The sequence below is a fragment of the Buteo buteo genome, chromosome 10, assembly GCF_964188355.1.
Source record: "Buteo buteo chromosome 10, bButBut1.hap1.1, whole genome shotgun sequence".
Lineage (NCBI taxonomy): Eukaryota > Metazoa > Chordata > Aves > Accipitriformes > Accipitridae > Buteo > Buteo buteo.
In genome coordinates this window covers 42,302,334-42,319,518 of record NC_134180.1, presented here as the reverse complement: position 1 = coordinate 42,319,518, position 17,185 = coordinate 42,302,334, and the positions used below count along the sequence as shown (strand labels likewise).

At 40.6% G+C, this 17,185-nt stretch overlaps 1 protein-coding gene across 1 annotated transcript in view; it reads right to left on the bottom strand.

The window, feature by feature from the left end:
• The window catches only part of CACHD1 (cache domain containing 1), a 111,735-nt gene that overhangs the window by 62,917 nt on the left and 31,633 nt on the right, over positions 1–17,185 (bottom strand). Inside the window, exon 2 of the mRNA XM_075037292.1 lies at positions 9,686–9,748. Coding sequence (XP_074893393.1) covers positions 9,686–9,748 — 63 coding nt within the window. The remainder of the gene's footprint in view (positions 1–9,685; positions 9,749–17,185) is intronic.

The following is a 17,185-nucleotide window of genomic DNA, read 5'->3' as shown; positions in this document are numbered from 1 at the left end:
CGTAAACCAGATACCTGAATCTATACACTTCTTTCTCAGTTTCCCTACCTGAAATCACAAAAAGGGGAGAGAGCTTAAGTTTGCTGAAAAAAGGACCATGCAACCATCATCAGCAGTAACAGAAGTAACATGGAGCAACAGAGCAAAAGGACTCTTATTTGGAATCACTGCTTTTCTCTGATAAACGAATGCTGTACAAGATGAGGATTTGGTGTTGATGAGTTTTCACCTTCCAGGTTGAACGATAAAAGCACCCCACAGCCTTTGAATTTTACCCTGCTGCGCAGAGTCTGAAGATCTGACAAATCTGTTTTCCAGAAGAGCCCATACCTCAGAAGCTGATAAAAAGCACATGCTTAGTATCTAAACTGCATCTCCCGTCAAAAAACCTCTGAACGGCTCAAAGTCATTATGTTACTTTCATTAAATGGGATCCAACACTTCAGCTGGGGCATAGAGTCAAGTGCATGTCAGCAACAAGGGACCTGAAGCCTCCTGGAGCTATACAGACATCTATTCCCTGTCCATGGACAGAAGCATGGTTGGAAGAACTGTTTATCTAATCTGAAGAACCCTAAAAATACTGCCCTCTGATAGCAAGAGAGCACTCCCAATAATCAAAACCACTTTAAAAACAGCTAACTCAAAAAAGTCACCAACGGCAAGATGATGCAAAAGCAACTCTCCTTTGAAAATTGATTAGAATGAATAAACCATGTTAAGAACCTAAGGGTAACACACCAATCAGCTGAAAAATTACTAAAACCAAATGGTTCTACTTCATCAAATCAAGAAGTATATTCCAGATGAAGCCTAAAAAAACTAACTTAGTTTTTCTTCCATAGTTGGACTTCACTGGAGCACAAAAATCCATGACAGTGAACAGGCATTCCAGCACTCAGTGATTAAAACAGCAGCAAAAAATAATACATACTTCCTAGCTCCTCATCTCTGCCTTGCGTGCCCATGCATGCATGCACACTCACATCATTAGCTCAGAAACATTATTCAGTTTGCAAAGTGATGCACTCAGTTGCTAGAGCCTGTCAGAATAAAAGCTGCAGGCTTAAATCAGCTTCTCATTTTTCTAAATAAAAACCTAAAATCTTTAAACAGAAGATCACTTTTTTTTCCAACACAGACCCTGCTTTTTTCAACCTGCCCAGAGCTGAATAGCCGTTGCATACTGATGGATGCAGGACCCACACCACACTGGTTACAAAACCTCAAAGGTACAGAAAGAAAGAGATAACAAATAATGAAAGGACAGAGCATTGAACTAGGAAACCATCCCAACGTAATTGTTTAAAACATTTTTAAGGCAAAATGGGAAATTGTGTCCCAAATCAGGGACATAAAAGGGGTAGGTAGCTGACATCCCACACTCGGGTATACCCTTGGGTAGGTACCAAGTGTGACAGACATTTCCTGCTCTCACAGAAATGCTCAAATTCACCCATTTTAATGGAGACGAAAATAAATCTGGATACCTTGAGATTGACATAAAATGCTATTATCCTTGGGTCAATTCTCAAAGTGTTCTTCACCTCATTTTAAAAACAAAGGCGGGTGGGTGGCGGGAAGCCTTGCTTGGCATTCCTCTCATCTTTTTTCAGATTTCTGTATTTTCTCCTTAATTTTAAGGAACTGAATAATAAGAAGAGAGTGCTCTCCCCAAACAATGCAGCCATTAGCTCTATTTTTTATATATATTTTTTTTGGCAGCTGGCATGCAGCCAAAGCATTTCAGTTTGCAGACAGGTTGGACGGTAACACCTGTTTCTATTACCACAGCACCCATGGGTAATGCACTTCAATTGTCACCATCTCCACTGACAACCTTTCATCACAACATCAGTGAGTTTCTCTAATTTTCCCAGAGACATTTTCCTCATTTGCATAGTTCCCTCGAGCTTTTTTTTAAAGCTTCATTCCGCTCAAAGCTCCACAGCTCTGAAGTCCTCCCTTTTCAGGGAGTACTGAGGGAAAGCAGAGCTCCAAGGTTAGGTTTTATTTCTGGCTGTATCTTGACAGCCAAGGTATTTTTAATGGTTTCAAGACTGTATATAAAAAATGTATCAATGAGGTCGACAGGCATGGATGCCAACACTGCTGGGCTCCTCGAAAAGTACCGCTTACACATTGAAGTGTTTAGTTAGTGGGTTTATTTTTAAATCCCCTGTGTGAACCAGAAGAGCCAACATCCACCAGGCGCTCCTCCCACTGTATCACAACTTAACAGTACTGTGCATCCACAGATTCGTATTCTAGAAAATTTTTAACATATTTATTCCTAACCTACCTGGCTCTTGAAGAAACCACTGCTTCTGTACAAACCCAGAAAGGCACAGCAGGGACATGGCTTGAGACAGGATTTTAGAATTGCCACCAGCTTCTTCCCACACCCCTACTTTAACAGATTCAAACAATTCCTACTCCTCTGGATGACACTGAAAATACGCTCTTAAGCATTCAATCAGGATGCAGGAAACTACTTTCCAATGTGCATTTCTTCAGAAATCGGCACTTACTTGAGGCTTTCTACCAGCCAGTAACTTTGGCAAAGCTTTCCCAAGGCTCACTCGAAGGAAGGAGATGTCAAACATGGTGCACAACAAAGACTAGAGAAAGGGCCACAATTCCCGAAAGTCATTCTGGAAATACATTCAACACAGTATGCATCACCTTTTATCACAAGGCTACAACTAATCAACATAAAATTCAACATCTTGTGAGCGTATCACTTTTCATAGCCAGGGAGATGTCATACTCAACAGCAAAACCTAGGTTTTTCCAGCACACTGATATACTTTCTCTGGAAATTTAAACCATGCCTGTTGCCAGCTGCCATACTTTGAGTGACATGGGACAAGTGACCAGCTGAAAGGTCAGCATTTGCAGTGGCTGTCCTTTAATCCACGCTTGGGTCGCCAACAGGTAGTGCTGCAACATCTCCTCCACCTTGGAGGGGATGAACAGCAGTTCTATATGAAGAGCCCCAAACAGTCTCATCAATTACTGTTTACAAAACCTGCTCCCTCTTTTCTCAGAAGAGTTCAAAAGCCCTTTGCCTAGCCCAAAAACAAACAAAAAACTCCCAACCCAACCTAAAGTGCAGCACGCCAACATGCCAGCTAGGTCCTAGCACCCTGCACCTCGCCGGCCAAGAGGAGAGCAATTGTGGCAAGTGCAGGGCTTTCTCTTCACTTCTGCAAAACCTGAGCGGGCAGAGCAGCACCCAGGGCAGACAGGGCAGGACCCTGTTTCTACCAAGAACATGGCTCAGAAGAATGACATTTGGTTTCTCTGAGGCTGCTGTGCTATTTTTGCAGGAGTCTGGTGCTGGATCGGTGACTGTCAAAGCTGTCAGCCATGGGCACCGACCGCTGATGTGCAACATGGTGAGGCAGTGGGACGGCCGCCAAAAGCATCTTTCCTCCTGCCACGGGAAAGGAAAGCCAGGGAGACACTTCCTTCTAGTTTGGTGGCAAAGGGAGCAAATGCGTTCATCTCTCACCCAGGTGCTGGTGCCGTAAAGCCAGGCGGGATTTTGATGATCCGTGTCCTTCAACAGCACAAGCATTTCTGCAGGAAGACTGTTCTTCCAGACTGAGGCATAGCTTACTTTTAGAAAGACATCCCATTTTGGTAAAAAATAAATAAGTAAAAGAAATCAGGTGATGAGGAGTCCTTTCATTAGCACAACTGCAAAGGAGCTCCTTAAACTCACATATTAATTATTTTTGTAACACATACATTCCCTGAAGACACCAAGAACATCTCGCGCGTAGCTTGCATCTGACGTGATGCTGGCCTTAACAAGGAACATGTAGAGAGCAAAACATGGTAGAGATGGCTGTGCCCTGTCATGCAGCTTATTAAAAACCCCACAACTAATAGAATACAAATCAACTGGCAAAGAGAAACAAGGAAAACCAAGGAATGGCTATGGCTCTGAATGTAATCCCATCGCCTGGCAGCTGGTAACAGAGGAAGCAAAAAAACGAAAACCAAACTAAGAGAGGTCTGGCTCTGAAGCAGGCTTAGAAAAAGTGGTGCGTTATCTAACGAGTTTCACGCAGGCCATGTGGAAGTCCTCCAGAAACCCAGAAGATGACAGCAGCCCAACAGCATAAGGATCTAGTGAAAGAAACCCATAATAACAATACCACCTGGGATTTTTATTCGCCTTAGTCTATTCCCCTCCATGTGCCACAAAGTCAACAGAGTTTGCAAAACAGCTATTTGATCTTTCAAGAGTATGCTCTCAAATTCAGTGAGTGCCCGTGTCCAATTCAGTGTAGAGGGCACAACTTCCATCCGTTACCATATTTTCAGAACTAAAGCTGATGTTGTCTATAAACACCACTTCCACAGTAGTCATCAGAGAAGAACCCTTTACAAGCAAACAAACACATGCCCTCCACTCATACGGTGCTATGTACTTAAAAGTATCTCAAAAAATGAGTGTCCTGCCAGGGTGAAAAATCCTCAGCACCTGTATCCCACTTGTACAAAATTTCTAATTATTCTAACTCCAATGAATAACACACACTTCACTGAACTTGCCCAAGTATGACAGCAAAATCAATGTATGAAATAATTTTTGTCCATCAGGAGTATAAGAGCAATGCAAAGCAAAACTCTGAATGGTGGATCTTTCAGTTTGTAGCCAGGCATGGAAAACAAAATCCCCAAATTTGGATAAAAAGTTCTTTAGCAGATTGACATGTGTAGGTGTTCTTTGCAGTAAAGTTTAAAAAAAAAAAATTATAAAATGGAAGTTTCATTTTCGATTAGGTAACATGCCATTTGATTTCTGATTCTTTTTAACCATTTGATTTAGAATCACAGAATCATTTACATTAGAAAAGACCCTTAAGATCATTGAGTCTTAGCTTTTATAACTCTGAAACACAAGCATTTCTGAATTAAAAATATATTGTATTGCAAGAATCCTTTGTATCACTCCAGAAGACATTTTTGTGGCAGACACAATTTACCCAATCCCAAATCATCAAAGATTTCAGCTTTCGGGGATATTTTTTTTTTTAATATACCATTTCTCAAAAAAATACTTCTAGTAAACTTGTTCTGTTAGAAACAAAATTGCATACCTGTAGAAACCAGTGTTTTGCCTCACAATTCTGTTCCTGAACCTCCCAACTAACTTAGTTTGATTTCTTAGCAGCTCCTAGCAGATTTATACAAAACTGATTCTCTAGGTTATTATTGCTATTTTTATGGATGATAATTATTCTCTGAATGAGCTAGAAGGAAAAGGAATTACAGTTTTCTAGCTCTAAATGCAGGACTTATGTGGAGAGAAGCATACATTAAACAGGGAAAAAACTAATGACAAAAGGCATATCTCACTGCTTGTGCATTCACTTATTCTAAATTAAAATCCTCCCTCTGTCCCTGTCCTTCCCAGCCTTCAAACAGGAGTGAATATTCCCAGGAATATTCCAGCGAGATGATTTTCAGCTGACATATGCATATTTACAATTGACTATCTCAACGTTAATTTAATTACTTTATTTGCTACTACTTCTTTCCCCAGGATGCATGAACAGATAGAAATAGGAGAAATGATTATATATTTCTATCTGCAGAGATGTTGTTGCTGCTGTGCTCCAACCTGTCTGCCAGAGTTCAATGTATCACCACTTTTCTACGTGAAGCTGGTAAAGACGCTCCTGCTCAAGACAGTGTCACCATCTTCTCTCCTCCTTGGAGGCCAGTTTCATATTCTCTATACCACAGAAACCATAAGTCTGGCAGGATGCTGAACATACGCTGACTTCCTTGAAAACGGCTAATCTAGAATTTCCCCTAATAAAACTAACCATCTTCCACTTTATTTATATCACTAGTTCACACCACTATATTTTCATATTGTATGCGAGTTCTCTGATATTGAAATAACTTACAGGAAAGGAATCCAAGTTATTTTTGGCAATCGCCATCCAATTTTTAATAACCTATTCAAAGCAAAAAAGATTTTATCTGTTACGTACAATAGTAATTCTGTAACTGTAGACCTTAAAAGTGTAAGCAGTTTAACGTCAAAAGGTAAACCACTCCTTGTGTGGCATGAAGAAAGCCAAGCGTATTAAATAGTCAGGCCTGAAGGCCAACAGCTGTAGTTTCTCACTTTCTCAACAAACTGAATGTCATTATTTACACAGTTTAATCTAAAAAAAACCCCCCCAAAAAACAAAAAAAACCCACCCCCCCCCCCCAACAATTCAGTGGCCTGCCAGAAAAAAAATCCTAGCTGACATAAAACCGTAATTAATTGCCTTTGGGTATCAGTTGCTAAGAAAATGTTAATGAATGACAAAAACAGGAATGAGCGACAGGGGATTTAATTTGCTTACATTTGTTTGCATTTGCTCAAGACGACCCCATTCGATGTATTACTCTTACTCATAAAACTCCGGTTATATTGCTTGTGATTCATTAGGGCTAAAAGACCTGGTTATTAATGAAACAGAAGTGCTCAATTATTCTTCTATCCACTTCACTGTTGAGCTTTTAACCACAGTAATTATGCTTCACCGGGGCCTCATTTTTCTCCTCTGACAGCTCCGAATTCATCACACTACCTACAGTGTTTAGACAGTTATTTATATCTACTTAGGGTGAATACGTACATCTGTGGCTGGGAAACAAGCAGCATCGTTTCCTAAGTGGAGAATCGATAGTCGAGACTTCAAAGAAGTTTTAATCCAGTTTCTTGGTTTCCCGAAAACACTTTTGGCTTTCAAAAGCCATCTGATACATATAATCTAGCCCACATGGCCCTTTCGCGGTGTGCAGACCACCCAGAAATACTCAAGAAAAACGTTAGCCTAGTGCAATGTCAAAGCTGGCGAACCCTTCTTTTAACATGTTGGGATGGTTTCAGATTTAAACTTTTAAAGTCAGGCGACAATTACCCTTTCACGTTCCCTTTGCACGCAAGCACTTACCTGTACATGCTTACAGGGAAGCCAAAGCCTCCCGAGGGTGGACGGTGGGCTCCAGCATCATGCCAAGCATGGCATGCATCTCCTGTCCACACTGCTGAACCATCACCTTTTGTGTGCATCCGACCTTGGGCACCACATAAACCAATCCCCTAGCATCACCAATTGCATGATGCCTTTCCAAGCAGCAAATTTCTTCTATGGGATCGTAATTTGGGCATCCAATTTTTATTTTTTTTATTTACAATATTTCACTGATACATCAACAAAAAAAAGTATGCCCAAATTAGTAATAGGAACACACATCAGAATTGTATAAATTAATAACAATGATAGAAAATGAACTACTCAAATACACAGCCATATGTATCTGGACCTACAGGGGAAAAATATTCCTTATATGAAGGAAACAGGATGTTGTCATACTCAGTTCCATATCACCACTTCTTAATTATGTGTTCTCCAATTAGGTGTTGTCAAAAAAGAAAAATAATTTGGGGTCTTTCTTGGAAGAGAGGAGATTTAAAAAATAATTGAAGCGTTCTAATACAACATTAACAGCACATCTGCTGCCCCCATGTCTTGACATTCATACTGGTGACTGCTTAATAAAAAAAGAAGAAAAAAAATAGAAAAAAGAAAAGAAAAGCAGAAGCCAAACAAACCCAGGAGAGAATAAGGATAATTATTAAAGGCATGGAAAGCCTTCTGCACAATTCACTTGAGAAGCAAAGTGGGAAAGGTGGCATAACAAAGACAGGCAGTGGGATCAAAACCAGAAGAGGGAATGTCCTCCTGGCTTATTTACCCCTCCCCATATTTTTTTACTCTTGTATTACAGGTGATGATCTCAACTGTGATGTTCAAAAATCAGAAATGTGTTTCTACAGCCAAATAAAGTATGTAGGACAGACTCCTATAAAATGATCAAGCTTCAGGAAAAATTTGCATCAAATGTCTTCTAACTAACCAGAGCTAAGAAAAACCTGCTGTAAAGTGTAACATCTATTACTATGGTTGAGACATGATTACCCGCAGGGTCAAGCAATCATTAATACCAGAATTAGGGTAATTTACTAGGATTAATGTGTTGCTCTGGATTCTTCTGTTGTTTCCCACACGCATCTGTATCTCACCAAACAAACATCTAACACAGACACAAGCAGTACCAAAGGTGAACTTTGCTGGTTTTTTCCTAAACACAAACCTTGTCATTTTTATAACACGCACAAGAGATTCACCTTAAAATTTGTATTATGTCAATCTAAGAGTCTCAATTTAAATCCTAGATCATTAATGACATACTCTTATATTTATCAAATTTTTCTGTTAACATTGTCACACACTTCAATTTAATGCCAGTGTGGGACAAAGCTTCTAGACCAAAGATTTGGGTTTGGTTTAAGAGAAACCCATCATCAGTGGAACTTTTCCTGAACTATCCCACTTCCTGCAAATTAATTTAGTTTCTACATTCACCATAATCCATCAAAAGCTGCCATATTTCTCCTGAAGTAGAAGGGGAGCTGAGCCCCGCTCTCCAATGCAAACTCTCCAAAAAGTTTAAATACAGCATGCAGGGAATTCACAATCCCATTTGATCCAGCTCTGCTTTGAGTTTTTCCTTGGGGGAAAAAGAAAGTCTGGGAATTTTAGTATTTACAGTAAACACAATTTACAGTGTTAATTTGTTTATATTACATGACCAGTTTTAATGCACACGGCATGCAATGTACTGATAATGCTCTTGGAAACCAGCAACAGCAGCTCATGCACAAATCAGGCTACCCACAAGGCTGAAGAGCAACTCCCTTTTCCCCGGGGAGAGCCCTGCTCTGAGGCACTTTTGTTTTTACTGAACCTTAAAACTGGTTTGATAGGGGTGTAGGAAGGTCAGGTTACTCACTGAAGATTGTGCAAGCGAGTCCATGCTTAAACTGGAAGGAAAAGCTGATTCTTTGTTCGGACGCCCAGGCTGCCCACACAGGGCAGCGGCTGCCTCTTCTATCTACCAAAACTCATCGTGTTTAGCATGAAGGTGCAGTTGTTAGTGTTCAGAATTGGTACCTTAACTTCTTAAATAAGAAAACTGAATCTATTTGATCTGTTTTAAAATTGATCCAAAATTAACATTCCAAATGTCTGCATGTATTAAAATACAAACAGCCCATGTGTTGAGATATATTATCTCAATGTTAAATTGAAGAGTTAAATGTTCAAATGTGTTCCCTTAAGAAAAGCCCACACAAAATTACAAAAAACCCTCAGCCACAACTGTTATGCATCAGGCTGTAGTTGTCCCATATTTACACAAAGCAATTGATACCATTTCCACATTCATAAACACTATTAGTGTTTTTGCTTTGAATTAAAACAATTTTAAGAGACACTTCCAACATGAAAACCAGTCAATTAATGTGAGATACTACATGAGGGCCCCAGCTCTGCCTCTGCTCTTTTGTTTCTAAGGGACAGACCCACACAAAGCAGATGGAAAGCCTTTTCATGGCAATGCAAAACTCTCAAATACGTAATCAGCCCATACACCCCATCTCCATTTATATTGTATTCCGTTTATTGTTATCTGATGTGCTGGATGCAAGGGTAGTGGCCACAATAAATCCAGACAGAACTGTAATTTCTAAGCTGACTCTTGCCTTTGTAACGCTGCCAACAGGCAGCAGGAGGTGGGAAGGAGCTTTTGGACTCACCTGTTGAACTTCACTTTCTCCGTTCGATATTTTCTCCGTGTACACAAAGGAGTTGAATATCCTCTGCAAGAAAAATCAGAAAGGATGCATAAGAGACGTTTTGTCATAAACGTCACATTAAAGCAGCTCCAAAAGGCGCACAGGTGAGGAAATCGTTGTCAGAAAAGCACTGTTTCATGTGGGGAGTCTCTAATGTCAGGCTTACCTAAGGGGAATCATGTCTCCGTATACCTGTTTGTGGATCTGCATGAAGAGGCTGGTTTTGGTTTTGAAGACACAACGGGTTGTTGGTTTTTTTTAAAACATCCGTAAATTCACCAAACTGACATAAGGTGCTAAAAAAAGTATTTCACATTAGAAAGCTACTGCCATGCAAACTATGACTGTTCACTAGTGCTAAACATTTAACCCAACATAACTGTTTTAGAAAGTATTTGTTGTTCCCAACTAACACACGAAAGGCTGTGAGCTGAATTTAGACACATTTGGTATCTGGAAAAGAGAAAAATGAGACCCGCTTTTGAACACAACCAGATCGAGCTCACTAATGGCAAAAAAAGGATGTATCAGAAGTGAGAGCTGTGTCCTCCTGTGGGAAAGCTTCCCATCTGTTCCCAAAGGGATGCAAGTGCCTCCATAGGTGACAGCCACACTGCCATCCCTGCTAACTTACAATGGTTACGTGGAGGAAAAAACACTCAATGCCTTGTTAATACTCTGCTTCCAGACTGAAAAATAAGTTTGGAAGGATTTTGGGTTACACCTACAGCATTCCTGAAAAGTTTGGCTGATACACCTAAGTTTCTCTCTCAAGATATCTCATTTCCAATGGCAGCTTTTCCCTTCAGGGCAGACCTACAAGTGTCCCTAAAATATTCCTTTGCTATCTGTCTTAACAGCAATATGCAGTGGCTGCGTAACACAACAGAGGTTTGAGAGAACAGTATCATGCAAAACAAGAATAGTGTTGGTTTTTCATTATCAATAAACACGTGCTACGTTGAGGTTATTTAGGTCATTATACATTGGAAAACAGAAAAAAAAGTGCCCATTACTTTATGAAGGGTCTTCTAATTTCATAAGGAAGTGGCCAGTTCCCCACCATACATCAAACATCCTCTACGAAAGCAACATATCCAATATAGAAGGGGAAATAATTTTCCAAGCAGATCCTGATTAAAATGCTAACACTTCCTTGCAAACATGGGTGTTTGCAACACACTGTGCTTTTCACAAAAACAGAGCCTAAACCTGAGAGATGCTGTTAGTGCCTGCCACAGAAACAACTGCATGGAGACCCCGTGTGAATCGTAAGGGAGCTGCGCTGGCTGCTCCCTGGGAGCGGGTGGTCCAAGAAGGCATTTTAACATTGCACCTGATGTGACATTTACTGGAGCTTCTGTGCATCGTGTAGGGAAGAGTGAACTACTGGGAAATACATCTTATGACTTCAAATATACCAAAAATTGGTGATACAAGCAGAAAGAACACACAGGGTAAACTCTTTCCTAGATTGTGGAGGAGGCATGAAAAATAAAAAAAGTAAGTCAATGGGATTTTTCTCTACCAGCCTCAAGGGGAGCTGGGATTTCACTGATGGAGTGGATTCCATGTCTATCAGTGTTATGTCAAACACATGACAATACATCTGTAGGCATGGCCACATCTGATGAAGGACAGTGATTCATAAAGACCCTGTTGAATCCCTCCCTTGATGTGACAGTTGTGAAATCCCTAAGACTCATGTTTACAGCAACATGAGCCGGACTCAGCACTCCAAATCATTAGCAATAATAACTGCAATTACTAAAGAGGTCTAATTTTCATCCAAATCCAGTGTAATCATTGGTCCGTAACTCCAAGAGTTTTCTTGATGCAGGTTTAGCTGATTTCCTCCTAGTAAGACTATATGCAGCTGTAACTGGCAAAACCAGCCTGGAAAACCCTTTGGTGTGCTCTGCTCCACTTATGATCATCACTTTCCCTTATCCCTCTTCCTCCTGAGGACTTCAGGAATTTCAAAAATTTGAACTCTTAATTCTAAAGAAGCATTTGGAAGGGCAGCAATAAAACTCCTCAGTTTACAAGTCTCAGAGAGCCAAGCAGCGGGGGGAGGGGGAGAAGGAAAAAAAAAAAAAGAGGCACTACTCTTAAAAGCCGCCCGTACATTGAGACTTCCTCTTCTTCCAGACCTTTGTTTAAAGTTCTGCTTGGGTACTTTAACTACAAACATGTTGGCTTTTTTTTTCCCCCCTCATGAGATGAAAAGATAATTTAAACATCAGAAGAAAATACATTAAAGCATGTCATTTTGATGCAAAATGTTTTAAATGAATTGAATTTTTCTCTCCATGCAGCATTTAGTCTCCAGACATCAAAAGGAGTGAGAAGGAAATAGACTGTCAGCTACTGAGAATGGAGCTTTCTGTCCTTAACACAAAGCTGACCCCTTCCTCCACCCCTTTAACACGTAGCTGTGTTTATGAACTTTCAAAATAATGCCAGAGACCATTACGCAGGGTTATATAAGAGTCACAGTGCCAGCAGAAATTTATTTGGCCACTGGGCTAGGTTTTTAACCTATTTTTGCTTGATTTATAACTTAACCAAGTTCTTGAAAACATTATGGTATCTTGTACTATTTTAATTAAAAGCACTGTGCGTGTCAGAGAGAGGGTAGCAGGAGCCTGTTAGTCAAACTGCCATCACAGACAATGAGCCTAAACCAACAGTAAAAATTAAATAAGGATTGAGAAACCACCCAGGAAAACACAAGCCGTCACACACTGAGCTCCCCGAGGCTAATAACTGCTCAGTCCCTACCTGGGTACAGTCCGATTACTCAGGATATCTGCTCCCTATTCAAAAACTCCTATGCAGAATTTCACCTGAAGCCAAAAACTTCTCCCTGTTGTATTTAAGCTAATTTCACTAACTTAAAAAGTGATCTAACTTCAAGTAGAAGAACAGAGCTAAATGCCAACCTCCAAATGAAGTTAAAGGAACTTCACAGACCCAACAGTAAGTCAGCTCCACAAACTTACAAAAATAATCTAAATATTTAGGAGAACTTGCTCATCGTAGTTTACGCAGCGCATTAGCATCTGTACCTTATTCCTCCCACCCCACATTGTATAATTGAATCTGCTTAGCAGATGGCAGCAGGCTAAGTTCACTCCAACAGGAACAATTACACACGTGTTTAATGAGATGCTCGCCCAGGATTATTTGTCATAACCCATCACCACTTGCTCTCGCAACACATGAAGGCTGCAACTGCTGCACTGATTCGGCCTCCAGCCTTTCCTCCCGTCAAGCTGGTGCTCCACCAGACACGGAGCTATCTGCATCCCTGCCACCGCTCCCAATGCCTCCTCATCACACACCGCCTCAAGCCCTGAAACAGCATTTTATTTTCTTTTTCTCTGTTTGCCCCCCCTTCTTTTTGCTGTCACCAGCTATTTTATTATAATCTTTATAAATATTCAGGTTCTTGCTGAACATCGGTCAACTATGTGAAAAAGATTCATTTTCTCAGGAATTCTCAAATTCCTTTAAACCCAACATCTTTAAAAAAGACAAGAGCTTTGTTCTTGTGGCACACAGCAGAGGGCAAAACTATGCGCTCTATGCTGTCCACTACTTATCTTAGGTACTGGGCTGAGGACAGTTGTTTTTCACAGTCATGCTCCAACCCCGCAGTACACCTGCACGTGCACACAGTGCTTCAATGACTCCAACAGCTTGGTTTCATCAAGCAGACTTCCACAAAGTTTTCTGACTTGAAAAACAATAAATGGAGCAAAAGCAATTTTTTTGCCCCAATCCAAACTCTGAATTAAATTTCAAGATTTGGTTTAGAAACCAGCACTTTGTTACAACTTTTCCTTTGTGCTGCCACAGCTCACCCAGCACGGCAAACAAACCTTGCTTCATTCACTTCAGCTATTTCCACCACAAAGCATCAGTTTCCAAACACAACATTAAGAAATAAATAAAACTCAAAACTTCTTCAAAACTTAGGAGTTTTCAAGTGTCTGCATTTTCCATATTTTGTTCCAAAAGCAAACTTCAGAAATGACATTAATTCTAGATTTAGCCACGTCTAACTTGGAAAGTCAGTAAAATTGTAATTCTCTTTTCAAATTACTCAAACGCTGGAGATGCTCAGAGAGAAATAACGCTTGTCTGGCTGGCTGTATCTATCACCTGCTGCTTTATACTCACATTTAAACTCCGTGGGGCAGGCGGGGGCTGAGCACAAAGCCCTGCGCCATCCCCGGGGCCCCCGCGCCTCCGGCAACACCTGAATCCTGCAGCACGATGCTTGGCACATCACTCGTGCTCTTAATCCTCCCCTTCCCTTATTGAACACGGCGCTCGCATCCAGCTACACAAACAGAAGCCTAGAAAGAGAAAATCATGGTATCTGCAGGGACCGCTGCAGGATTTCTGGCAATCCGTGACAGCTCTGAGACACGGAGGCTTCAAGAGAGCTGAGTGATGTGTCCCCATGAGCCTGCAGAAGATGACCACAGCCTGGATGGAATCATGAGAAAGCTGGGGTTTATTTTACAAATACACATCTTCAGCACATTAGAGATTCTTGCTTTCCTAAGCTCTTTAATTACCTGTCTGGGTCAAAGCACTTGCAACTTCCTAGACAATATTCTTCTGTGGTATCTAGATAGATCCTTTAATGACTTTAACTGCAACCAAATGCAGCCTGCCTCACTTCTAGCTTTGAACAACAGGACAAATATTTGATAAGTGAGATAAATCAGGAAGTGATGATCCAAGGGCAGGGGTCCTTGGGGCTGGGACAGGGAAGATTTGGGCCACCACCGACTAATGCCTCCCACAGGTGGGGTCTGACAGTGATGAATGGGCACAGCACCCGAACCCGCATCTCCGGGTGGGATGGAGTCAGGTTTCCCACCAAGCCAGAGAAAAGGGCTAGCTGGGGTTTAGCTTTGTGGTGTACCAAAACAAGGCTTAGGAGACTTTTATTCATAATTCAAAGCTGAAGGCAACTCAGTTTTAAATCGGGGAGATGACTCGAAGCCAAGCTTAGCATAAAAAGTAAAATATTAACTGGGTTGTTCCCTCAGTTCCTTGAGATTAAAATAAACTCAGTAGCAATGCACTGCAGTGAGAAAATACTTCAAAAGCCCCCAGTTTGACTGTCAGCACTGCAGGAAAATAAACAAAAAAAGCCACCACCCCCAAACCTCCAAGGTCCCCAACGAAATACAAGCACCAACTGCTCCGCAGAGCAGTCAACCATTTGCACATCACTTTATTTGCCAGACGAGATATGAATCCATCTCCCTACTGACAAAAATAACATTTTTAGAGACAAAGAGAATCAGGAAAAACAAATACAGCATTAGTAAAATATCCACTGAGCTGTAAATTATGTAGAAGCTGGTTTACCATTTATACTACAATACATTTTAAAAAAAAACAAAACCCAACTTTCAGCAGATTTAGGACATAGACTGCTGTTACCTGTCATATTTGGGTAATGACAGGATGAAAAAACCCAAACAATATTTTAAAAGTATACAAAACAGCAGTAGCAAAATGTACGTGTGTCAAATACATGCAGTATTAGCTCAGCAGGGCTGCAATACTTTTTAAACTTCAAGTGGCTAACCAGGGTCTGTTTCTTATTTTAAAGGTTAATGCTTTCAAAAGTGGTGAGCAAACACATATATAACAAATCCTTTTTCCGATGAAACTCACTGAGTGAGATTGTTTTGAGGGAAACCTGTGGCTTCTGTCTGGAGTTTATTTTTGCAGTGTGTGAAGCCATATCACATTATGTTTTGTTACTATTTTCTAAAACCGAGAAACATTAAATAGTCGGTTCCCATGAGATCAAGGACATGCTTCTTGTTTTTCTCCAAGAATTTACAATATACATATAAGAAGCTAAAGTAAATTGGAGGAAAGCACAGCAAAAGGCAAACCCAGCTGGATGAGAGCAATGACAGCAACAGCCCCATTATTAGAGACCCTTCTAAGCCCAGGGACAGACGCAGCAGCTACATGTCTAAAAGGAATATCCCAACATCACACTGCAAATGCCTTTTTCTTTCTGTGGGTTTCAGAAAAAAACAAGTCTTCAGGAAGGATTTAACTAATTAATGCTTTTTTCATTATGTTATTTGTCAAGCATCAACAGCTATCTTTATCAGACAGGTAGACAAAGAGAAATGTGATGCAGAGTTCACAAGCTGAGCTCAGGTCGGTGCTTTCATGGGGGTCAGAGTGCAGGCAGCCAGCCTCTCCTCGGAGAGCAGGCACCACAACCAGCATTTTCAGTTAAAAAAAAAAATGAGGAAATGCAAAGACTCATACAGCCTGTGATTCTGCTGTCCTGGGCCAGCTCATCTCCTACCATCGATGTTTTGCTCAGAGAAGCTTTCTATGTCACTATTGGGCAAAGCTGGTCTGTGCTCAATTATCTACGTTGCTGGAGTGTTGTTAAACCACATCATCGTCTGAAAGACTCCTTTGGCAGCTTCATTTAAATTATTTTGCTTATTTTACATTTAAAATTTACAGAAGATTACTTGGAATGAGGAAGAATTTGTGTGTGGGGAAAAAAAAAAATCAATTGTGAGAAAAAGCTGAGACTATTAGACAGCTTTTCCACAAGCAAAGTGAACACAGAACCTCCTGGCACTAAAGATGCAAGCATCCATGCATTTGCAGACGTGTATCTCTGCGTGCTCATACACACACACCTTCATGGGTGCATACATTCCTCAATATCTGAGAAGGTTTTAAGCAGGAAAACATCATCTCTCATCCCAATTTTTATCTTAATGGAGACTGCTTATCAATCCACTATTTACAAATCAAGCTACTGCTATCTTCTGCCACATGCTGAGTTGGCCCATCACATCTCTGCTCCCTGGTCTGCAGCCAGCACTGGAGCAAAACATTTTGTGCAACACAGAGGACAACAGAAGAACTGGTATTCAGGTTTGGATGGTAGAAAGCATCACAGTTAGCAGTTATCTACTATCATTAGCCTGTGGGAGGTAAAAGCCTTTGGGATTGTTTCAAGAGCCATATTCAGAAGGGAAGATGGTAAGTAGGTACGACATTGCCTGAAAAGAGTCAAAGTAGAGCACAGTTCTTATAAACTTGTTTCCTTGGAAAACTTCAGGCATTTGCAAGGAGAGAAAGCTATGGAAAACTGAGTAACTGCCAAAAATGCAATCAAGAACCGGCAGATTTTTTAGTCTTCTTTTTCAAGGGACCAGAGAAGAGGGAGGAAAAAAGAGTGAGAGGGGAAAATACCCTAAGAAAATTGGTTCCACATGTTAAAAAGATTATTCATTTAGCCAATGTAACTTGACTAAGGTTATACTCATGACAATGTATATGGCAGTATTTCAGAAAAAGGAAAGTTATGCTACCCAACCTTAAAATATAAAGCAGATGGTCTTTTCGATAGGATTGGATTTTTTTCTCCCTACACTT